Source organism: Narcine bancroftii, chromosome 5, assembly GCF_036971445.1.
Source record: "Narcine bancroftii isolate sNarBan1 chromosome 5, sNarBan1.hap1, whole genome shotgun sequence".
Taxonomy (NCBI): Eukaryota; Metazoa; Chordata; class Chondrichthyes; order Torpediniformes; family Narcinidae; genus Narcine; species Narcine bancroftii.
This window is the reverse complement of record NC_091473.1, coordinates 63574915-63600284: the sequence shown is the minus strand read 5'-3', so window position 1 is coordinate 63600284 and position 25370 is coordinate 63574915. Positions and strand designations below refer to the sequence as shown.

The 25370-nt window shown below is 43.9% G+C and overlaps 2 protein-coding genes and 1 long non-coding RNA gene across 4 annotated transcripts in view; 1 reads left to right on the top strand and 2 right to left on the bottom strand.

Annotated features, from left to right (window-relative positions):
* The window catches only part of LOC138763448 (uncharacterized), a 118355-nt gene that overhangs the window by 89969 nt on the left and 3016 nt on the right, over positions 1-25370 (bottom strand). The window lies entirely within an intron of this gene.
* Positions 929-2485, bottom strand: ier5 (immediate early response 5). Its single transcript, XM_069936291.1, has one exon. The coding sequence runs from the start codon at positions 2283-2285 to the stop codon at positions 1530-1532; it is 756 nt and encodes a 251-aa protein (XP_069792392.1). The 5' UTR covers positions 2286-2485; the 3' UTR covers positions 929-1529.
* LOC138763447 (syntaxin-6-like) overlaps positions 21083-25370 on the top strand; it is a 48215-nt gene continuing 43927 nt past the window's right edge. Inside the window, exon 1 of one of the 2 annotated variants that reach the window (XM_069937608.1) lies at positions 21083-21252. The gene's annotated coding sequence lies outside the window, so the exon portion shown is untranslated. The remainder of the gene's footprint in view (positions 21253-25370) is intronic. The other variant, XM_069937609.1, reaches the window with a different exon arrangement.

Here is a 25370-nt window from a genome sequence, read left to right as displayed (position 1 = left end):
ACCATTACTTCAAGGTATTGCAGCATATAGTACCTTAACAGTCAACAGAATATTCAGTGACAGACATGTAGTTTATATGCTCTAAAGAAATGCAAAGATCAAAAGAATCATTAAGATCTCATTAAACCAATGATTCACAGCATTTACCAGCTCTATACACAGGAATGGGAGGCCAACTTAACCCCTTGTATGCATCCTGCCTAATTCCATTTCCTTCACTTTTAAATGTCAAACTCAGAAAATTTTAAGCTTTACTTTCAAATATAATTGGCTTACATTCGTTTCCATACATGACAATGTTTAACTTTCCAGATTAGTGCAAAAACATTTTTTTGCAGAATACAGATGGTGAAAGCAGAGCACCCTTCCCAACTAAAGTCTTGCATAGTCCAAGTCACTGGTGCATCGAGTAGGTTGATCATTTTAGACCAGTGTCAAACTTGATCCAGCAAAATTAACACCCAAGTTAGGATACGAACTAAAAAAGGTAGCAACTCAATTTGACAGAAGCTTGCATATTTTGGGGCAAGTTCTCTTATAATCCTGAATACTTGTAACTGATTGGCACAGCAGTAGAGGAAGCATTTTTTTTTGTTACAAGATCCCAAACAGGGCAATATGGAAAGGGGCGGTGAATGTTGCAAACTTCATTGCAAAAGCCATTAGAGAAAGCCCATTTCAAATTGGGAAAAAATGCCAACCCTGGGCGGGTGAATTGGTTTTAAATAAAAAGTTGCGGTTGGAACTTGGTGAACTTTACCCTACTTCAGCCGACAAAAGCAGCACTGTCTCTTTTAAAGAACCCAAACGCATTCCTCCCAACAATAGCCACAAAGGAAACTCCCCTCCCCCAACCAGTACAACAGCAGCAGAATTAACCCATCGAGGTCGAGTTGCGTAGTGCGTGAAAGCAAGCTCAAAAAGCAAATTAATTTAAAATAACCTTTTAATTCGTGTAAATTACACCATTCATACAATGAAAACAGTATTACAAAAACGGCTAATAATCGAACACATTTTCATGTCTTTATAAAACAAAGACGGTAAATTAACGTACACAAGTGTGTCCAAATTGCTCAGTACGAGTCCAATGCAAATTAACACCTGCGAAAGGGCGTAGAGCAGACGGGGGAAAAGGCAACCAACTCAGCAAGTTGTATTTGGTTTCAAGATAAAAATCAAACTTCAAAGAACCGAATACCCTTGCTACCTTTCAACGTTACGTCGGGTTGAAAAGCTACACAATTAAACCAAAAAAAAATCCACAGGAACTCCCAACTCAAAAGAAATGTCCTCCGCCCCAGTCTGATCACGCCTTGTCAGGGCCCGCCTTTCCTCTCTCCATTTCCTCATTGGGGGTAGTGAATGAAGCTGTTCACCACGTGGTGCGGAGGGCGCCTTCTGAGAGACGTGTAGGATACTCCGAACCCAACCGCCCTAGCCGTGCGTACTCCAGTACCGAGAACCAAACTCGAAGCCGACAAAAAGTCCTGGTCTCCATCGTTCTCGTCCCAACGGGGCAAAAAGTTTCAGAAGGCGACAATCGCCCTGTTCCAGGACCCCATGTTCCCCAGCACTTGATCGCAGCAAATCTGCCCGCTTTCGCCCTCACTCTGCTCTTTGCTCAGGAGCCCAGAGAAACTGGAGCCAAAAATGTTGATGAGATTGGAAACGTTGGAAGTCTCCATCTCCTCTTCTTCTTGGTGGGTGGTGGTCGAAATGGTCATGGGTTGCTCTGTCCTGGGTCTTTTGAGCGGACTTTCGGGTTCGCCACCCCCTTGCTCGCCACTTCTCCTTTTCCGGCCGCAGCACGCTTTGGCTGAGTCACAGACTGACGGGGAGCCCCTCGACTCCAGTTGCTGGGCACACATCACCGCAGGCGGGCGGGAAACGGCGCTCTGTTCCTGGATGGCCTCCGGCCCTTGATCCTGGGAGGTCGGGCACATAGTCCTTTCCACCTCAACCCAGCTCGGGCCCTGCTCCTGGGGTTCAGTCCTCTCCGCCTCAACCCGGCTAGACCCTTGATCGTTCGGGGTCTGGTAGGCAATCCTCTCCTCCATCTCGGCCCAGTTGGGAGATTGTTCGGCGGCCGTCGGCTGAAATTGCCCTTGTGCTTGTAGGTAGAGTTCTTCCTGCTCGCTCAGGTAGACCTGCCGGGCACTCCTCAGCACTAACGATACCAGAAGATTCTTGTGTAACTTGATACCTCCGCGCTGTATCCTGGATGAGTAGATCTTACCGAGAGAAATGGTCATGATTCGGTGCGCCTCCACCTTAAACTCCATGATCCCGCTCGCAACACTTGGTGACCGGTAACTGAATGGGGATTTTTCCCCCCCGAGGTACGAGCCGATTTTTTTTCCCCCACTCGAATGGGATGGGTTAAGAAACTATCGCCAGGGGAACTTTCCCGGGTGATCGAGACCCGTCTTTAGACAGTTTTCCACCGCAACATTAACGCGGCGCTCCGGAGAAAAAAAAGTAACCGTTTAAAAATAGCACGGTATTTATACAGCCCTCGCCACCAGACGCCAGCCAATCACCGTCGCCGCAAGAGGTCCCAAGACACAATCCCCGCCCACCGCTGGGACAGATCTCAGCCAATAGACATCCGAGCCCGCCACAGCTTTATTTGAATAGGAGCCGTCATCAAAAGCTCTCTTAAAGCGGTACGGTATCTCTCAATGGCGACATCAAGAATTTTAGCGGCTCACCTTAAAATACCACGTATCCCCATAAGAGGGAAGGCTTCTTTTTGTTTTGCCCCGTTGATGGGAAAAGCCATTCTCCTGTAACGGCCGTGCTGTACACAGCTCGGCAATAATGAGGAATCCGTGTCAATTTACTTGACTTCAATTCCAATCGCAAAGATAGATCCTTTTGTGGATCGGTCCACTGCTCGGTGGCGTTGCGAAGAGAAATACAGTTATGAATGATAAACTCAAAACGTGTCATGATTAGTAAAAGTAGGGTTTCTTCCAGATAATAAGTTTGCTTTTAGGTATCAGCGTCACCATTGTAAAAAAGCATTAGAGGCCTAGCGAGAAACATTTCCAGATTGGCCAAAACTCAAATTCTGTTTACATTGAGATCTTGCAATCCTGATTTTTGAACGCCTTGGTCGGGTAGTCAAATTGAAGAATCTCCTTGCCAGACCTAGTCAAAGGTGTCAGTATCAGGTCCAAGCAGTCGACAGTAGGCTGAGCTTAAGTTCCTGCCTCTCTTCCAAGGCTAAATTTGCAGCCAGCTCAGCCTGGAGTCAGCATACATGACTCCATTTGCAGACTCAAGGCCTTCCATGACTGGTCGGTAGAAGTAGGTACAACTTCAATGTTCAAAAGAAATTGAGACAGGTAAATGGTTACAAAAGGATATGAGCCACACACATAATAGGATTAGCTCACATAGGCAACTTGGTTGGTATGGAAAGATGATCCAAAAGGCCTGTTTCAATGCTCTTTATGTCAAGTGAATTGGATGGTAAAATAAACTGTTTTGTTTTAATTCTGAAATGGATTACAAAAAAATTAGAATTTATTGTCATGAACAAGTCATGAAATTCGGTGCTTTGCAGCAACATCATAGTGTACACATAAATATAACGTTCTTACCACATTATATATAAAAATATAATAACAATAATAGTGCACGAAAAGTAACCCAGTGTCTTTGGTTCATTGATTATTCAGGATGGCAGCGGGGAAGAAGCTGTCTTTGTGCCACTGAGTGCTCATCTTTAGATTCCTGTACCTTTCCCCGATAGTAGGAGAGTGAAGTGGGGGTCTTTGAGGATAGAGGCTGCGTTTTTAAGACATACCAAATCACCTCAGACTCCTCACAAAGTATAACCACTGGCAAGGCTTCTTTGAGATTGCATCAACGTGGAGACTCCTGGACAGGACAGATCCTCAGAGATGTTGAGACCCAGGAATTAGAAGTTCCTGACCCTCTCCCCTACTGAGCCTTCGATGAGGACTGGGTCATGTTCCCCTAACTTCCTCCTGAAGTCCACAATCATCTTGGTTTTGCTGATGTTGAGCGCAAGGTTGTTGTTGTTACATCATTCAATGAGCTGATCTATCTTCCTCTTGTACGCTTCTTCATTGCCGTTTGTGATTCAGCCGACAACTGTGGTGTCATCAGCAAACTTGTAGATAGCATTGGAATTGTGTCTGGCCACACAGTCATGGGTACATAATGGGTAGAGCAGTGGGCTGAGCATGCATCCTTGGGATACGCCTATGTTGATGATCAGTGAGGAGGAGACATTGTTTCCCTTTCATACTGACTGTGGACTTCCAATGAGAAAGTCAATGAACCAGTTGCAGAGAGGGGTACAGAGGCCTAGAGTTTGCAGCTTCTTGACCAGCACTGAGAGAATAATGGTATTGAAGGCTGAGCTGTATGTATGAATTGCTGTTTTCAAGGTGATCCAGAGCTGAGTGGAGAGCCATCGATAGTGACAATAGGTGAATTGCAGTGGCTTCAGTTTTAATTAGATATGTGTTCATTCTGGCCATGACCAGACTCTCGAACCATTTCATCATAGTAGAAGTTAGTGCTACTGGTCGTAGTCTCTCTGAATCGTAATTGTTAAGCAGTAGACCATTATTGAAATAAAGGAACATTGCTGTGGACTTCAGCAACAGATGAATTAGGCCAGGGATGGGAGAGGTATTACTATAGGGAGCTTGGAGAATGTCCCCTTGGTAACGTGGATAAAATATGTTCAATTCAAGACCAATAACAAATGCAAAGGAGTAAGATGGCTGAGAAATAGAGTGTATGTTATTTGGGGGAGATTTCTCTTCATGTGACATTGATGGCAGAAATGCACTGTGACCAGATAAAAATAATTGGTTGTGCGTGGCCCACCTTTGACAGGATACAGAAAAGTTTAAGAGAATGGGTCCAGGAACATGAAATTTTGTGGTTACACTGAATTGGCTGAGGATGTTCTAAAAATGAGGTTGTGAGGGAATTTCATAAGAGGGTTAGAAAACCATGATGGGTTTACAAAGAGAGAAGCTGTTCAATTATCAGGTAATTACATATTATGAGACACCAATTTAAAATGGCAGGAAAAAGATACACCAGGATGTAGGGAATATTTTTGTACTTGTAAAATGTTGTTGCCACCTGTAAGGATGATGGGGAGAGAAATAATCAAGGTTTCAAAAGGGAAATGTACAGGGGCTGGGGGCTCTGGAGAAATGGCAAGGGTGTGAAATTCACTAGTTTGAACTAAACAAGTAAAATCACATTCTTCTGTGACATAAGAATGCTAAGAATAGAATAGACTCATGTATGGGACCCACCAGTGTATTTCAAATGATGCCCACAAGGATTAGCAAGTATTTGTAAAACAAAATGATAAGGGATGAAGGACATCTCCTTGGGGGTTTCTTATTGAAAGATGGTTGTAAGGAAAAGTGAACAGATATTTGAAAGAAGACAACATGCTGACCTATGGACAGACGACTATCACTAAGTACCTCCAATAAAATGAAAAACAAGAGCTAGAAATGGTTATTAGGCCAGGCTGTCGCGAGTTGAATGAGACATTAAAAGGAAGTATGTATTAGAGTTAAACTGTTCCAGAATTCTTGCAAATAGTTATCTTACAACAAACATTACTAAACAAGTTGTATGCTTATTTTTACATTTGCTTCTAAGAAATTATTGTATAATTTGTGTTTTGGTCATTAGAGGAAAAGAGTAAACATTATGTTGTTTTGCTGCAAAGCAAGTTAAGATGTGTTGTACTTGTTAAAGGAATTATGTAAATATAAATGAATTCAGCGAGCAGTTGACATGGCATAAAGTTAATTTTAAATCTGACATTGATTTTTATAAAGGTACATGTGACACAATAAGGATCCCTTTGAGTTAGGAAACAGAACTCCTTATACAAATCCTTGGTGACTCTACTATTTATTCAACAAAATAATATTTAATATTTGTATATACGTACTGAGCACACGATTCCTTTGTGTGTAATCTATATGTGTACTTCCAGTGTTTTGCACCAAGGACTGGAGAACACTGTTTCGTCGAATTATACAATTGGATGATAAATAAACTTGAACTTGAATCAGCTAAGATCCTGGTGAATAGCAGTAGATTTGAAAAGGCTGTCTCGATGACTCGTGTTCCTGGAGATATCACTGCAAATGCTGCAATCTGGAGCATTGTATCTTTTTAAATTCGAGGAGCTTGTGCCAAGCGGGTCACCACGACCTCTACAATTGAACCTTCACAGGTTCAATCTCACGTGCACGCATGTGTTCACCGTACCCCCCCCCCCCCCTTTGTTAACGATACCCGCTTTAAGAGTAGTGTATTTTGAGGAAGAATTTCCGCTGATGTAATGTTTATTGTCAGTTTCAGTCAGTCATGTGCTAGGGAAGAGGAGGAGCTATTTATTTTTGTTCTCTTACCTAATAAATAAGATTAATTATTACAGTTTGTTAAATATATCAAAGTACCACGCCTAAAAGACTCAAAATCCACAGCAGATCAACACGAGAGTTCGTATTTTTTTAATAAAAGTGTCCATTTTATTTCGGATAGTATATCACACAACAAATTAATTTGAATCTTCAAACTTGATACTTAAGTCAACCTACATCAGTTAATTTAGACACTTTCATGATTTTGTAATGCCCACGAGAGTATCAGATCACCTTGATGGTTCTACATATTGAAAGAACCTTTAAACGCATTTCAACTCTGGCATAAAAATTTCAAATAGATTTCCTTGTTTGCAAAGGAAGGGCATAGACGTGTATGAATCTGGAGTAGGAGGGGAAAAAGAAACATCGGAAAGAGTGGGGTGGTGCCTGTGTATAATTCATTGAAACTAAACTAGGCGGATCCTCTCTGGCGCCACATCAGCTGATGCGGATTAAATATATGATAAATACAATGTGGGGTTGGAAGATCCTTTCCATCGTCCTAACGTCAAGATAAAACAGACTGAAAGGCAAAACTTTCCATTATTTACCACATAAGAGTGCCAAAACCCATTGGGAAAATGTACGCGATTATCTCCATTGCAGAGACTTAGTCAGTGCCATATACAATAACAACAATTTGTCGTGTAATTAAAATACACATGTATCCAATAATTGTGGAGTCGTCCTTAAATAACTCTAAATGACAATGTACATGTTAAGGGTTCATTGGTAAGCAGCTGGACTAGAGTTCATTTACTTGAGTCAAATGAGGTCACTGCTCGTAGGCAGGAGCTTGCCAATCATATCGTGAGACGTTTTGGGTGTCTGCTTCTGTTCAAAGCTTACAGACACACACATAAAGACAAATGCATTCCTGATCAACAACATAGATGCGTTGTAGTACTGCTCCCGCGCAGTACTAACCGCTCTGCGTTAAGGAAGAGGTCATTGAGGTGAAAAGGACGCAGAAAAGATTCGTGAGAATATTTACGGGATTGGCAGGTTGTAGTGATAAAGAGAGGTTACTTGTAAACACACAAAATGCTGGAGAAGCTCAGCAGGTCAAACAGTGCCCTTTATATAGCAAAGGTAAACATACATAACCGATGTTTCAGGCATGAACCCTTCATCAAAGTACACAAGTACTAGATTTAATGTGTGAAGGGAAAGATTTAAAAGAGACACCTAGAGGGTGGTGGTTTAATGGAACAAAATGCCATAGTAAGTGGTTGAGACAGGAGAGTTGTAACACTGAAATATATTTACACAGTGGAGAGAGCGTCGAAATAACCAAAGACTTGTTGATCCAAACCAAGGCTTTTATTAACTAAAAGACTGAAACATATCACATGTAGGTCGACCAGTCCAGAATGACCTGGTCTGGCTCGGACAATCCTTTTAAGACCTGCCAGTAGGGGTGGCTACGCTCTCAGCCAATCATAGACATCCTACATTACAATCTGTACATATACACATTGGTGATAGAATCTGTACTATCACATTCACCCCTTCTTTGAGAACTGACCACGGGGTGGATGGAGGGCTGTAGAAAAAAAAAAGGGTCCAGTGGAGGTCAGGGGCTGTACCAGTCAGGGGGCCTGACCATCCGTCGTGGTGTCGGGATTGGGGTTGCTGGAGTCGTGTCGCCAGCAGGCTCGTCGGGTGCGGCCACTGCTTCGCTCAATTCCCCAACGGCATTGTCGACTGTCTGGCCTGAGCTGGTGGGGTGGTTCTGGTCCCTCTGTTCAAGCACATAACTAAGGGAAGAAGGATTTGGGGGAAGTTGGGTTGGAAGCACTGCTGGGCCTGATCTGGCTTGGGCTAGGTCCCTTATCGAGACTGTGTCCTTCCGCCCGTCCGGGTACTCGATGTAGGCATAATGTGGGTTCGCATGGAGCAGAGTCATTCGATCAACCAAAGGGTTGTTCTTTGAGTACCAGATGTGCCGTCGTAGGAGGACTGGCCCGGGAAACATGAGCCTTGTCAGTATGGTTGCTCCCCATTTGGATTTCCTCGGGAAAGAGAACATCCTTTCATGGGGGGGTGGCATTGGTCGCGGTGCATAGGAGGGAGCAGGTGGAGTGTAGGGCACTAGTGAGCACGTCCTGCCAGCGAGAGGTGGGGAGACCTTTGGACCGGAGTGCAAGCGTAACCGCTTTCCTGACAGTGGCATTCTCTCTTTCGACTTGCCCATTACCGCGTGGGTTATAGCTGCTGGTCCTGCTTGAAGCAATACCACGCTCCAGAAGGTACTGCCGCAGCTCTGCGCTCATAAACGAGGATCCCCTGTCACTGTGGATGTAACTGGGGTACCCGAGGATGGAGAATCTTTTCTGCGTCCTTTTCACCTCAATGACGTGGGTGTTCTCTGGACGAAAGAGGGGGTTGCACTCAGCACACACCGGGCAGGCTCAGGTCATGGAACAAATCTCCTCGACCGTGTAGGGCAGGTTGTGAGCTTTGACAAAGTGCGTGAACCTAGTGACCCCTGGATGACAGAACTCCTCGTGGAGTTTCTGCAGCCTGTCCAGTTGTATGTTGCAGGTCCCCCTGGAGAGCGCATCTGGCGGGTCGTTGAGTTTACCAGGCCGATACAATATGTCATAATTAAAGGTGAAGAGCTCGATTCTCCACCTGGCGATTTTGTCATTCTTGATCTTACCTCGCTGGGTATTGCTAAACATGAAGGAGACCGCGTGTTGGTCAGTCAGCAGTGTAAAGCGCCTGCCAGTGAGGTAGTATCTCCAACGACGTACTGCTTCGACTATGGCCTGGGCCTCCTTCTCAACAGAGGAGTGTCGGCTCTCAGGACCCTGGAGGGTTCTGGAGAAGAAGGCTACTGACGGGCCGGCCTGGTTCAAAGTGGCTGCCAATGCAAAGTCGGATGCATCGCTCTTGACTTGGAATGGGATGGACTCATCGATGGCGTCCAGCATTGGAGCGGCAATGTCCGATTTGATGCGGTCAAAGGCTGCTCTGGCCTCGGTTGACAGGGGGAAGGAGGTGGTCTTGATGAGTGGCCGTGCCTTGTTGGCATAGTGTGGAACCCATTGGGCATAGTAGGAGAAAAAGCCCAGGCAGCGTCTGAGTGGCTTCTGGGTGTGGTGGGAGGGGGGGAAATCCATGAGGGGACGCATACAGTCAGGGTCTGGCATGACCACTTCGTTCTCCACCATGCAACCTAGAATTGTGAGCCGAGTGATCTGGAAGACACATTTGTCGAAATTGTAGTCTGAAAAAATTTCTCAAGGTTGTCATCAAAATCCTGCATGTCATGGCCGCAGATGGCGACATTGTCCAGAGTACATGTCCATACTTAAGACTGCATCCTCCATTGTCTCTGCAATCCGGATCATGTCTTCTAGGTTTTCTCCCCCGTGCTATAGCAGGCGCTGCCTCACCTCATTCGATCGAACCCTGGTCACATAGGCATCCCGAATGAGATCATCTGTGGTCTCCGCAGCAGTTCTGTCTGTGCAGGCACACTCCCTGCCCATTGCCCTTAGTGCTTGAATATAAGCTCTACAGGACTCAGTGGGCTGCTGCCTTCTTGTCGCAAGTTTGTACTGAGTATAGACCCTGTTCACTGGTCGCTCATAGAGCCCTTTCAGTACCTTCATGGCTGCGGCATAAGTAGTCGCATCCTGGATGCTCTAGTAGACTCTTGGGGACACCATAGTCATCAATATTATTAGTCGATGGCTGTCCTCTATCACGGCAGGGTCAGAGAGCTGCAAGTATGGTTCGAAGCACCTCACCCAGTACTTAAAGTCATTCGAGGCTGTAGCTGACTGTGGGTCGATGTCAAGGCATTCCAGCCGTAGCATACGCTCTATCCCTTCAAAACTTTTTAGTTAATAAAATTGTAGAGCGCGTCGAAAGAACCAAAGACTTGTTGATCCAAACCAAGGCTTTTATTAACTAAAAGACTGGAGCATATCAGATGTAGGTCGACCAGTCCAGAATGACCTGGTCTGGCTAGGAGCAATCCTTTAAGACCTGCCAGTAGGCGTGCTATGCTCTCAGCCAATCACAGTCATCCTCCACTACCACTACAATCTGTACATATACACATTGGTGATAGAATCTGTACTATCACACACAGGTACATTGGTTAGAAAAGGTGTAGAGGAAATATAGACCAAATAAATAGGCCAAAGGTAGATCGTAGGATTAGACAAGTTGGGCCAAAGAACCAGTTTTTGTGTTGTAAAACTCACATGACTTTTATGATCTTTAAAGCACAACTTTGGAATGAGTAAGATTTGTACCCCTACCCCAAGTTACAAAACCTTAAATGTTAAAAGATTAGCAAATTGTGTTTTTTTTTAAAAAATGCCTTTATAACTACAAAATATTAGACTTAGGAAAATTGCTGATTTAGGGAGAGATAATGTACAAGACCCAACTGCCCTGGGTGGGTCACGTCTCCAGAATGGAGGACCATCGCCTTCCCAAGATCGTGTTATATGGTGAGCTCTCCACTGGCCACCGAAACAGAGATGCACCAAAGAAGAGGTACAAGGACTGCTTAAAGAAATCTCTTGGTGCCTGCCACATTGACCACTGCCAGTGGGCTGATATCACCTCCAACTGTGCATCTTAGCACCTCAAAGTTCGGCGGGCAGCAACCTCCTTTGAAGAAGACTGCAGAGCCCACCTCACTGACAAAAGACAAAGGAGGAAAAACCCAACACCCAACCCCAACCAACCAATTTTCCCTTTCAACCGCTACCACCGTGCCTGCCTGTCCCGCATCGGACTTGTCAGTCACCAACGAGCCTGCAGCAGACGTGGACATACCCCTCCATAAATCTTCGTCCACGAAGCCAAGCCAAAGAAAAAAAGAAATGTACAAGAAACTTACAGAAATATATCTGACTTGGCAGTCAAAGCTGGTCATCTTCCAGCTCATCAAATATCTGATTTGTCAGGTAATTTCCATATCCACCAATGTGATTGCACTGTCATTCGTTCCTGCTCAGGAGGGACTGTTCCCTCTTGACACCAAACCCCACTTGCACACTAATGATATGGGATAATTCTTCATTGTTCAAGGGAAGGGAGATTTAGTATGAGCACCAGAGTTTATTGTCATATATATAAATAAGTACACTGTACAGGTGCACCAAATGCTTGCTTGCGTGGCCACACACGTACATAAAAGAAACCAATATAAATTAAATTACCACAATATGCCATGAAACATGGGTGACATGGTTACAGCATAGCAACTAGCACTACACTATTATAGCGCCATTGACCAGAGTACGAATCTGGTACTGTAAGGAGTTTATACATTCTCCCCATGTCCTCCAACTCTTCAAAACATACAAGGGTTGTAGGTCATTTTGGTGTAATTGGGCAGCATGGGATTCAATGGCCAGAATCGGCTTCTGTGTTGTAAAAATGTAAAAAATTAAATTTAAAAATAGATAATACATATATTACAGGAAAGATATAGATTCTTTAGAGAGGGCACAGGAGAGATTTAACAGAATGTTGCCTGGATTGGAGAACATGTCTTATGAAGCAAGGTTGACTGAACTAGGCCTTTTCTCTTTGAAGCAATGACATAATTAGCACAGGGGTTAGCTTAATGTTGTTACAGCACCAGTAACCTGGGTTCAAATCTGGCACTGTCTGAAAGGAGTTTGTATGTTCTCCCAATGTCTTCGTGGATTTCCTCCAGGTGCTCTGGTTTCTTCCCACCCTTCAAAGCTTACAGGGATTGTAGGTCAATTGGTATAATTGGGTGGCACAGGCTCATGGGCCAGAAAGGCCTGTTACTGTATGTCTAAATTTTAAAAAATAAAACATTTTAAAAGATTTAATAGAGATAATTATGATTATGAGGAGCTTAGATAAGGCAGTCAGTAAGCACCTTTTCCCCTGGGGTGACAATAGCACATATCAGAGAGCATTTGTTTAGGGGAGATGTCAGAGCTAAGTTTCTTTGCACAGAGAGTGGTGGCTGCCTGGAATGCATTGCCCAGGTGGTAGTTGAGGCTGGTACAATAGGAACATTCAAAAGATTCTTGGTTTGGCACATGTGTGAAATTAAAATAGAAGGTTATTGGTATGTGGTAGGGAAGGGTTAGATTGTGGTGGAGTAGGTTTATATAGGTCGGCACAATACCGTGGGCCAAAGAGCCTTTACTGTGTTGTAATTTTCTGTTCTGTCAAGATGGATAGATAAATATTCCCTGTTGCAATTTTTTTGTGATTTCTGAATTAAATGGTGACTATTCATTAGAACATAGTTTCTATATATTTTTTTTTTAAAGGACCATTCGGCCCATCAAGTCTACGCCAGCTCTCAGAGCATTCCTATTCCTCTAGCAATTTTTCTTCTTTGCCCCAGATTCTACCCCTCACCTACGCACTTGGGGACAATTTACTAGTGGCCTTAGCCTTCCAAATAGCTCATCTTTGGGATATGGGAGGAAACCAGAGCACCCAGGGGAAACCAAAGGGGTTACAGGGAAAATGTGCAAACTCCACACAAACAGTACTGGAGGTCAGGATTGACCCAGGTTTCTGGAGCTGTCACACAGTGGATTTACTAGCTACACCACTATGCTATCCAATTCAGATAGGATCCAATGGGATTGAATTGGATAAATGAGGAAATGAGGAGGGAAAATAAATCCTTGAAGTTTCCCTGCATTTGAGATGAACTGTTGGAGTATCTATGCGTTGAGTGCTGACTAGCTGAGGAACAAGATGAAGTAAGGGCTCTAAATCCAAGGAGGTTCAGATATAGATCAGAAATAATCTAATGTAATGGGAAGACAGGCTTAACGGTCTAAACCATTCTTTCACATTATTCAGAGAAAACCACCATGTTCTGATGTTAGAAAATTCTTCATCTGAAGAGCAATTATCAATATTCCTAATGGACTTCTTGATGGAGTAGCAAATACCGTGAAGCTATTGATTACGTAGGTTGTATACTCTAATGTGGAGTGCCAGAGGGTAGTGGGTAACATGGTCATTTTGATGGATAAAAAAGGTAAGCCTTTGACCTTCTTGCCATAAATAGTCTTTAACAGTCCCACTTTCCCATAATTTTCTCTGAGATACTGAGAAAATTATTTTGACAAATTTTATCATTTTGAATTAAAAAGTGTCTTTTGTTTCACAAAAGAAGAAAAATCATGCAGTCACCTAATGGACCTTCATGTTTTCCTGGATGACTCAAAATTGCTTCAACACATAATGCCAAGAACACATATTTGTCAATCATCATTTACAATGAGATAATACATATTTGACACGATTTTTAAAAAATCATTACAAAATTATTTTTGAGTTACCATTGTGGTAATGAAGGAGTTTATGCATCTATGAAGAACAGAAGGCAGAGGAGGTTGTGGAGATCCTAAATTAATACTTGGCTTCAGTATTCACAAGAGAAAAGGACCTGGATCAGGGAGAGGTCAGAATAGAACACGCTTTTGTGCTGTACATTGTTGAGATTAAGTAAGAAGTGTTGGATCTTCTTAAAAACATTAAGATTGATAAGTCCCCGGGGCTGGACACAATATAACCCAGGTTGCTGTGGAAAGTGATGAAAGTGATCATAGCAGAGGCTATGATCTTTGAGTCTTCTTTGGCCACAGGAGATGTGTCGGAGGATTTGAGAATGGCAAATGTGGTTCCCTTATTAAAAAAGGAAATAGGGAGAATCCTGGTAATTATAGACCATTGAGTCTTATGTCAGTGGTTTGTAAACTATTGGAGAGGATTCTCAAGGATAGGATCTATGAGCATTTGGAAAAGTGGTCTACTCAAGGATAACATGGCTTTGTAAAGGGAAGATCATGCCTCATGACTCTGATTGAGTTTTTTTTTTAAAGTATATAAAGGAAATTTATGAGGGTCGGTGAATAGATGTGGTCTGTATGGATTTCAGTAAGGAATTTGACAAGGTCCCTCATGAAAGTCTTGTTCAGAAAGTCATGAAGTATGAGATCCATGGAACCTTGGTTGTGTGGATAGAAAAATTGGCTTGCATGTAGAAAGCAGAGAGTAGTAGGTGAAGGAAAGAATTTTGCCTGAAGGTCAGTGACTAGTAGAGTTCTGCAAGGATCTGTCTGGGACCCCTGCTCTTTGTGATCTTTATAAATGACCTAGATGATGAAGCAGAAGGATGGATTGGTAAGTTTGTGGATGAAATAAAGGTTGGAGGAGTTGTGGATGGAGCTGAAGGTTGTCATATGTTACAAAAGAATATAGACAGGATGTAGAGTTGGGCAGAAAAGTGGCAGATGGAGTTCAATCCAGATAAGTGTGAGGTGATGCATTTTGTAAGGACCAACTAGAAGGCTGAGTATAGTTTTAATGGTCCAGTTCATTAGGAGGTTGGATGAACAGAGGGACCTTGGGATCCAAATCCATACATCCCTCAAGGTAGCTGCACAGGTTGATAGGATAGTTAAGAGGGCCTATGGGATATTGGGCTCCATTAATAGGGGGATTAAATTCAAAAGGCGAGGTCATGTTGAAACTCTACAAATCTCTGGCAAGACTACACTTCATTATAGGAAGAATGTGGAAAGCTATGGAGAGATGCAGAGTTTTACCAGGATGTTGCCTGGATTGAAAAATAAGTCTGTGGACTTTTCTCTTTGGATCGTAAAAGGATGAGAGGAGACTTAATAGAGGTCTACAAGATTCTGAAAGTCATAAAGAGGGTGGACAGCCAACACCTTTTTCCCAGGGCAAGAATAGAAAACACCAGAGGACACATGTTCAAAGTGAAGGGATGGAAGTTGAGGCGAGACAGCAGGAGTATTTATTTTATATAAACACAGAATTTGTGGGTGCCTTCAATACCTTGCCAAGGATGGTGGTGGAGGCTGAAACATTAGGGGCATTTAAGAGACTCTTAGACAGGCACATGGATGGAAGAAAAAGAGAGGGTTACAGGGTAGGGATGGTTTGGTATTTTTTTTTAAAGGAATATGGGTTAGCAGAACATCAAGGGCTGAAGGGCCTTTACTGTGCTGTAGTGTTCTATGTTATTTGTTCTAAAGGATATGCAACATACAATTTATGCAAAGCTTGTGACATGGCAATCTGTTTTACTGATTGATAATGGATAAATTACAGCTGCGTCTCCAGAATATCTTCCCAGCTCCTTTTCGGAAAATACTGCTGAAGGATCTCTTACTGGCATCTGAACAAAAAGATAGGACCTCAATTTAAAGTCTTCTTTTAGCCCTGATAGTCCAGCAGTTCCTCAGTACTAAAATGTACTACAATATGCTCAAGTCTCTGGCCTGAGGCTCTAACTAGTAACATTCTGATTTAAAATGCCAAGCTGAGAGCATAGTACTTAAGAAGAATTCTTCCTTTCTTCATACTAAAGTGTTCAGCTAAACTGTGCTCTTTAAATTCTGGTAAATATATAGGTAACCTCTTGCAAGCAGTTCAATCACCTTGTTGAACAATAGCAGATTCTAACCCATGAACTCTATGTAACACCAATTAGATCAGATACAAGTAAATAAAATTACCAACACATGAAAACCTCTTGTGGTGTGGAATGCATTTAGAGCCATCGTAGTCTGTCAAAAAAGAGGGATGGTAGATGCCCAGTATCGGGGCGTTTGGCTGGGGGAAGTAAACAAGAAAGAAGTGGTGAGAAAGAGAATGAAGGGCTGGAAGAGGGTGAGCGGCAATGGGACGACCGACATGGGGACGACCTGCGGCGGGGGAGGCCAGCAGGCAGGTCGACCTGCGGCGGGGGAGGCCAGCAGGCAGGTCGACCTGCGGCGGGGGAGGCCAGCAGGCAGGTCGACCTGCGGCGGGGGAGGCCAGCAGGCAGGTCGACCTGCGGCGGGGGAGGCCAGCAGGCAGGTCGACCTGCGGCGGGGGAGGCCAGCAGGCAGGTCGACCTGCGGCGGGGGAGGCCAGCAGGCAGGTCGACCTGCGGCGGGGGAGGCCAGCAGGCAGGTCGACCTGCGGCGGGGGAGGCCAGCAGGCAGGTCGACCTGCGGCGGGGGAGGCCAGCAGGCAGGTCGACCTGCGGCGGGGGAGGCCAGCAGGCAGGTCGACCTGCGGCGGGGGAGGCCAGCAGGCAGGTCGACCTGCGGCGGGGGAGGCCAGCAGGCAGGTCGACCTGCGGCGGGGGAGGCCAGCAGGCAGGTCGACCTGCGGCGGGGGAGGCCAGCAGGCAGGTCGACCTGCGGCGGGGGAGGCCAGCAGGCAGGTCGACCTGCGGCGGGGGAGGCCAGCAGGCAGGTCGACCTGCGGCGGGGGAGGCCAGCAGGCAGGTCGATCTGCGGCGGGGGAGGCCAGCAGGCAGGTCGATCTGCGGCGGGGGAGGCCAGCAGGCAGGTCGATCTGCAGCGGGGGAGGCCAGCAGGCAGGTCGATCTGCAGCGGGGGAGGCCAGCAGGCAGGTCGATCTGCAGCGGGGGAGGCCAGCAGGCAGGTCGATCTGCAGCGGGGGAGGCCAGCAGGCAGGTCGATCTGCAGCGGGGGAGGCCAGCAGGCAGGTCGATCTGCAGCGGGGGAGGCCAGCAGGCAGGTCGATCTGCAGCGGGGGAGGCCAGCAGGCAGGTCGATCTGCAGCGGGGGAGGCCAGCAGGCAGGTCGATCTGCAGCGGGGGAGGCCAGCAGGCAGGTCGATCTGCAGCGGGGGAGGCCAGCAGGCAGGTCGATCTGCAGCGGGGGAGGCCAGCAGGCAGGTCGATCTGCAGCGGGGGAGGCCAGCAGGCAGGTCGATCTGCAGCGGGGGAGGCCAGCAGGCAGGTCGATCTGCAGCGGGGGAGGCCAGCAGGCAGGTCGATCTGCAGCGGGGGAGGCCAGCAGGCAGGTCGATCTGCAGCGGGGGAGGCCAGCAGGCAGGTCGATCTGCAGCGGGGGAGGCCAACAACAGGAGACACAGCAGCTCACCAGAGAAGGATGAAGATACAAAGATACAGAGAAGAAGATGACACAGACATAGATACAGACACAGAAGAAGAGGAAGAAGACCAAGAATTTCAAAGGAGAAGGTAAAAAAGGACAAAGTTTAGATAAAGCCTTTTTTGAAGAACAAATTAGGTCATTAAAAGAATGGCTATTATTAGAACTTAGTTCAATCAAAAGAAAAATGAAAAGAGCTGAAGACAGAATGCAAAGCTTAGAGTTGGTCAGGACTGAAATAGGGAAAAGAGTAGAAAATGTAGAGGAACGAGAAGCTGCTGTAAAAATGGAGATAAATTATTTAAGAGGGAAGTTGGAAGAAAGCGAAAAAAATTGAAGAGACACAAGATTTATTGTCACAAAAAACTGATGTATTGGAAAATTACAGTAGGCGAAACAACATAAAATAGTTGGCCTGAAAGAAGGCAAAGGGTCAGATATTAAGGAATTTATAAAAGGATGGATCCCGAAGGTGCTGGGAATGATAGATTCACATGAAGAAATAGAAATCGAAAGGGCGCATAGAGTGCTAGTACCGAAACCGCCATCACATCAAAAACCGAGTTCCATATTGATAAAAATTCTAAGATATATGACAAGAGAAAACATACTGGAGCAGGCAAGAAAGAAGGTTAGAGAAGACAATAAGCCATTGGAACATAAGGGACAAAAAATATTTTTTTACCCGGACATAAGCTATGAACTTTTAAAGAAGAGGAAAGAATTCAACACGGCGAAAACAATCTTATGGAAGAAAGGGTATAACTTTATATTAAGACATCCAGCAGTACTCAAAGTATTCATTCCTGGGGAACAGAATAGACTGTTCTCGGACCCAAAGAAAGCCCAAGAATTTGCTGAACATTTGCAGGACAGGAGAAGAGAGGAGGAGGAGTAACAAGAAGGAAGACCAGCAAGAAAATAGACAAAAATCTGTAAAAATATAAAGTAAAGATAATGTATATATAAAAAATTAAAGATGGATAAGAGAAGGGGAAGAAGGAAAAAAGAGAGCTTTGTTATAAGTATAGGAAAATAGTGTTCTCTGGGGGGGCTGGTGGGGGAGAATAATGGTCACTGCGAAATCAGTTGATGCTTGCGAGTAAGTTCGCAAACCGAATGGAAAGGTGGGGGGGGGGTAGAGTTGTGGTTGCCATCAAGGGACAGGAGGCAATCCAAGGAGGGGAGGTTCATTTGGAGTTAAAGGGTTATTGCTTGTGGGGATTGTTGTGGTATTTAATGTCTTAAATGCATTGTCATATATTGAGATTAAAAAGGAAAACTTAATAAAACAGTAATGGAAAAAAGGGATAGAGGTGGTGAAGAGGCAGAAAAGAAGTGAAAATAAAGATACAAGATGGCCACGTTGGACCATATGACTATAAACATTAATGGAATATATAACCAAGTTTAAGTGTATCCAATTGGAAAAAAAAAAATCACAAATAATTTAAAAGACAAAGTTACAATGATTGAAAAAAACCTGGGAACCATCTATGGAACATAATAGAAAGAGCAGGCCTCGGACCTCCACCACCTAAAATGATAAGATAAACACGATCAGATTTAATGTGAATAGATTATACAAAAGGAATACAAACAAAAAAGACGTATCAAGATATTGTTTAATTGTATTTTATATGTCCAATATTTACTGTTTTTGGAGGGAGGTGAGAAAGAGGGAGGGAGAGATGGGGGAAAAAGAGAAAATGTCACTGTGTATATTTAAAGAGATGCATCTGTAAATATATTGGTTGATATGATTCTTATTGCGATAAATAAAGAATTTCAAAACAAAGAGGGAATGGTTAGGGAATTACTGCTACAATATTATTGCCCAAACATGAACTTTACAGACATGTCTGCAAGACAACAGGAAAGGGCCTATACGTCTATTTCCCTTTCAGTGACTTGATCTAATCAATGTTAGTTTATTTAATTATGCCAGGCCAGATACAATATTAAGCTATCTTCTCCCAATTTCTACATAACATTATCACCTAATAATTGATTAATCTTATTAGTACAAAATCAAATGAGAAGCTGTTGCCTAATTATTCCAAAGCAATGACCTACTCAAATAAGTGCACTTCTTAAACTCATACTCCAGAGGATTGCAGTGGTGAACTGCCTCCAGAATTGTAGTCAAGTCCAATCTAGTCAAGTTTATTGTCATCTGATTTTACAAGTGTGAGCAATTCCTTTGGTCGTTCAGCATTCTCACTGCCTGTGGGGAAAAGCTATTCTTTAGCCTAGTGTTGTTGGCTCTGACACTGATAGTATTGTAATAAAAACACACAAGTGCTGCAATGTTCGGTGCTCCACCTTCCAAATCAGGTATTAAATCTGTTCTTCATCTCAGGTGGGAAAGTGAAAAAAACAAATCCCACAGCAGCTATTCGTAGAACAGCATATAGTGAAACAAGAAAGTCTGCAGATGGCATGATTGTAGTTAAGATACAAATGTGCTGGAGAAACTCATCAGGTCCTAAATGTTGGTTATTTATCTTTGCCTCTGGATGGTGCCGGACCTGATGAGTTTCTTCAATACTTTCATTGTATAGCACGTGTCCTCTTACAGCAGTGGGTCTCAACCTTTTTCTTTCCACTCACATACCACTTTAAGTATTCCCTATTCCATAGGTGCTCTGTGATTAGTAAGTGATTCCTTAACATGATATGTGGATGGAAAGAAGAATTTTGAAAACCACAGTTTTAATCGTACCTAAACGACTCATTATGTGCATGGTTTCATAACTCCAAAGGAAATGAGCCAATGACAATTTTGCTCAAGCAAAATATTTCAGTAACAATTGGGTCTAAAGCAGTGGTTTTCAATCTTCCCTTCCCACTCACATACCACCTTAAGCAATCCCTTACTAATCACAGAGCACCAATAACATAGGGATTACTTAAAGTGGTATGTGAATGGAAAGAAAAAGGTTGAGAACCACTGGATTAGAGGAAGACCTATCAATCATTAGATTAAAACAACAGTTAAAATCTCCACCATAATCAGTATATTGTAACATAGAAACATAGAAGATAGGAGGAGGAGTAGGTCATTCGACCCTTCGAGCCTGCTCCGCCATTCAACGAGATCATGGCTGATCTTAAAGTTCAGTACCCCATCCCCGCCTTCTCTCCGTAACCTTTACTACCCTTTTACTGAAGAAATAGATCTAATTCCCTCTTAAATATATTTAATGAACCTGCCTCTACTGCCCTCTGTGGCAAAGAATTCCACAGATTCACCATCCTCTGGGTAACGAAATTCCTCCTCATCTCGGTCCTAAATGGTTTGCCTATTATCCTCAAACCATGGCCCCGGGTTCTGGATTTTCCCATCATTGGAAACATCCCATCTGCATCCATTCTGTCCAGTCCTGCCAGAATTTTATATGTCTCTATGAGATCCCCTCTCAATCTTCTAAACTCCAGGGAGTACAATCCCAATTTGCGCAATCTTTCCTCATAAGTCATTCCTGCCATTCCAGGTATCAGCCTGGTGAATCGCCTAGTAGTGAGTGGTTCAGTGAATAAAGCATAACAGAAGTTGTATGTGAGCTGGACCAACAGAACTGTTTAATGGAATCTTCACAGGAGTTTAAATATTTACAGTTGGTGCCCTATCACAATCACCCAACCTCTGAAGTCATGCACCTGCCAGAGTTCTTTGTACCCCTCGGCCACCGGGAACTCCTGATCCTGCAGAGGCCCATAACTACAGACTTCAGTTTGATAATGGAGTGGCACAGTTGACCACATAATCCCCCCGACCTCTGAACCAGAGTTTGGAGATGACACTACTGTCTCACCTATGTGGCTATATGGGCCTGTACTAGCTGATCCAGGTCCACATGTGCCCACTTAAGGTAATCTACCAAAACCATTTCTTGCCTGCCGCCAATGTTTATAATAAATGTGGGGCTGGAATGAAATCCCCTGGGACTGTAGGGGGGACTAGGTAAACCAATTCTACGGAGGACATAGTTAGATCTTCCTTCTGTGCAGTACGGATACCTAAAAGTACCTAAGGCAGTTCATCTATCTAATCTGGTCCCTTAAGACCTTCCATGAGAACTGTTTTCATATGACGGTGAAAATGTTCCACTAAGCCATTAGACTGGGGAGGATAGGCCATCGACTGATACAGTTGCATGCCCAGCAATTGTGGACCATAATCCGGATGTAAACTGAGTTCCTCTTTCAGGGGAGATGTGCATGAAAGTCCAAAACGCACTATTCAATTGGTGATAAGGGCTCTCGCACAAGCTGAGGTAGAGGTGTCAGAGAGTGGGACAACCTCTGGCCATCTCATGAACCTGTCTACTATTGCGAGGAGTTGAGTAGCGTCCTTGGATGGGGGCAATGGGCCGATGATATCCACATGGATGTGATCAAACCTGCATTTCATGGGTCCAAAAACCTGTAGTGGTGTTTTGGTGTGGTACTGAACCTTTGAGGTCTGGCACTGGATGCATGTCCTTGCCCAAGTGCTGACTTGCTTGCACAGGCTGTGCCACATGAATTTGCCCACCACAAGCCTTGTTGTCATCCTAATCGAAGAGTGAGCCAATCTGTGTATGGGATCAAACACCCGACATCGCCACGCAGTTGGTACAATGGGCTTCGGTTGGTCGGTGGATACGTCACAAAGAAGGGAGGCATTTGCTGGAATTAAACTTAAGTCTTCCAATTTCACTCCTGATATGACAGTGCAATAGACGCCCATCTCTTCATCTTCCTGCTGAACGGCTGCCAAAGTCATGTAGACGATACCGGGAGCAGGCGAATGGAGAGAAGCAATGGCGGTGCAGGATAGTGAATCAGCGACTGGATTGTTCTTCCTGGTGATGTTTTATCATAGTCATAAACTCTGAAATGTAGGAGAGTTGTTGTTGTTGTGCTGACCATGGATCTGACATCTTGGTGAAGGTGAAAGTCAACAGCTTGTGATCCAAGTAGACTGTGAACTCTCTGCCCTCTAGGAAATAGCAAAAGTGCTGTATGGCCAAGTAGAGGGCAAGGAGCTCCCTGTCAAAAGTTCTGTATTTTTGCTCCAGTGGTCTCAAATGATGACTAAAGAAAGCTAAAGGTTTCCAGATGCTGTTGATGAGCTGCTCCAAGACACTGCCTATGGTAGTGCCTGATGCATCCACTGTCAGAGGCACTGGCACATCAACCCTCGGGTGCACGAACATAGTGGCTCTCGCTAGCGTTCTTTTGGCAGTCTCGAATTTGGCCGTGGCTTCGTCATCCCATTTCAATTCCTTATGACGTCTGGACAAGAGTTTGAAAAGTGGCTGCATATCTTTGGCTGCAGCTGGTTCAAAACAATGGGAAAAACTCCTGCAGGCCTTTAATGGTGGAGGGTCTTGGAAATTTGCAAATGACCTCTATCTTGGAAGGTAGTGGATCTGCTCTGTGCTGACTGATGCGGTCCCAAGGAAATCGATTGATGTGAGGCCAAACTGGCATTTGGCCAGTTCGGTTGCTAACCCGTGGTCATCAAGCCGCTGATATAGTTAAAAGAGATGGGCCCGGTGCTGCTGCTGCTGAGAGTGGCTGGTGACAAGGATGTCATCCAAATAAATGAATACAAAATCCAGGCTCTGGGTAATGTCTGGGCTATGTATTTTAAACCGAAAGGCACATGGAGGAGTTCAAATAGCCCAAACGGGGTAATCGAGGCAGACTTAGGATTGTCGTCTGGATGAACTAGGATCTGATGGTACCCGTGCACCAGGTCAACTTTTGAGAAATCTCCCACAGTGTCTTGGCCAGCAGTACAATGATATAGTAGTACTTCATTGTGTCAGTGGTAATTTGGCATAAATGGAACTGGGCCTCGGCTCGTTTGAACCAGACCTGTGGCTGTGCGGTCCAAAATATTGGATGTTTGAGAGCAACGGCATTCCGTGCATCCATAGTGAGGTCCAAAATGTCATTTGGACCATCAGGGTCACCAATGTAGTGAGTGGTTCAGTGAATAAGTTGTCTGTGAGCTGAACCAACAGAACCGTTTAATGGAATCTTTGCTGGAGTTTAAATAATTACAGTTGACACACTATGATAATCATCCGACCTCTGAAGTCACACACCTGCCAGAGTTCTTTGTGCCCCTCGGCCACTGGGAACTCCTGATCCTGCAGAGGATCAGACACCAGTTTGATAATGGAGTGGTGCATTTGGCCACAATATATTCATTTAGATTTGGTAAAGAAGCAAACACCTTAAAAAAAATCTGGATTGTCAACATTAGAAACATATATATATTACCAAGGCTACTTTTTTTTAAAAAATTCAATGTACCTGTAACTATTAAGAATCTACCCATGTGATCCATGATCATTTTGCAATAAAGATAGATATACCTTTAGAGGCAATAAAGATAGATATACCTTTAACTTTAAACTGAAACAGGGAATGAAATTCCTATCCTCTCCAGAACTTGACAAACCATTTTGTTGTCCTCTTTGCCAAAGTGCATCTCTTGTACAAAGATAATATTGGCCTGAAACATTTTAAACAAATCTTTTTGTTTAATTGTATGGTTCAAGCCATTAACATTCAAAGAAACAAAATTATAATTTTTTAAATCCATTTAGACTAAAGATTTCTGTGTCTGCATGGACCACATTTGGAAGAGAAACCAAAAAAATGGCAAAGACCAATATACATTTATGTTTAAGAATCAACTCACAGATACAATAAAATGAATCTAGCAAAGTCCCCACCCTCCTCCCACCGCTGAACAGTTGCGCAATAGAGCTGCATACTAACCTACACCTAATCTAATCCCTGGTCTCAAACTGGCAAGTCTGCAAAACTATATTTGATTCTGACTCTCACAGCAGAGAAGAAAAAATAGAAGACTATTCCGCCCTTTTAACTTGACTCCATAAACTTAAAGAGTAAAATAATCTAGTTAAATGGTTGCTTACTGTACTTGTATGTTAACATTCAATATCTTGTATATACATAAACTGGGCCCTTTTCATCGCAAGACCATAAAATACATGAACAGTAGGCCATTCAGCCTGTCAAATCTGCTCTGCCCTTCCAACACTGGGATTGACTTATGAAGAAAGATTGCGCAAATTGGGATTGTACTCGCTGGAGTTTAGAAGATTGAGAGGGGATCTCATAGAGACATATAAAATTCTGGCAGGACTGGACAGAATGGATGCAGATGGGATGTTTCCAATGATGGGAAAATCCAGAACCCGGGGCCATGGTTTGAGGATAATAGGCAAACCATTTAGGACCGAGATGAGAAGGAATTTCTTTACCCAGAGGGTGGTGAATCTGTGGAATTCATTGCCACAGAGGGCAGTAGAGGCAGGTTCATTAAATATATTTAAGAGGGAATTAGATATATTTCTTCAGTATAAGGATATTAAAGATTACAGAGAGAAGGCGGGGACGGGGTACTGAACTTTAAGATCAGCCATGATCTCGTTGAATGGCGGAGCAGGCTCGAAGGGTCGAATGACCTACTCCTGCTCCTATCTTCTATGTTTCTATGTTTCTAACATGAGCTGATGCATTCTGCCACTCAGTCCAACTCCCTGCCTACTCCCCATAACGTTTGGTACACCTGTCTATTCAGATATCTAGAAATCTGTACCTGTAAGAGTTAAAAATGTGTGTATTTTACAATCTGAAATAAAACTGCAACTTTGCACACATTCCTGTCTGTTCTGTTGCTTGGCAACAACTAGTTACAAGGTCAAAGGCAGTATGCCTTAGATTTCGGCAGTCAGCCAATGTGTGGCCTTGAATCCAGCATGATGAACACAGAAACTAAACAATTTTCAAAGTGATATTCATAAACACTGGAATCATATCCACAGCTGACTTAAAATTGAAAAAGTAGATGAATGTTCCTCCATTCTAAATTAACAAAACTTTCAATACACAAGTCAGTTTAAAAAAGAAAAGAAAGATAAAAGTTTAAAAAAGATGAAAGCTATCTAGTTTCAAATTC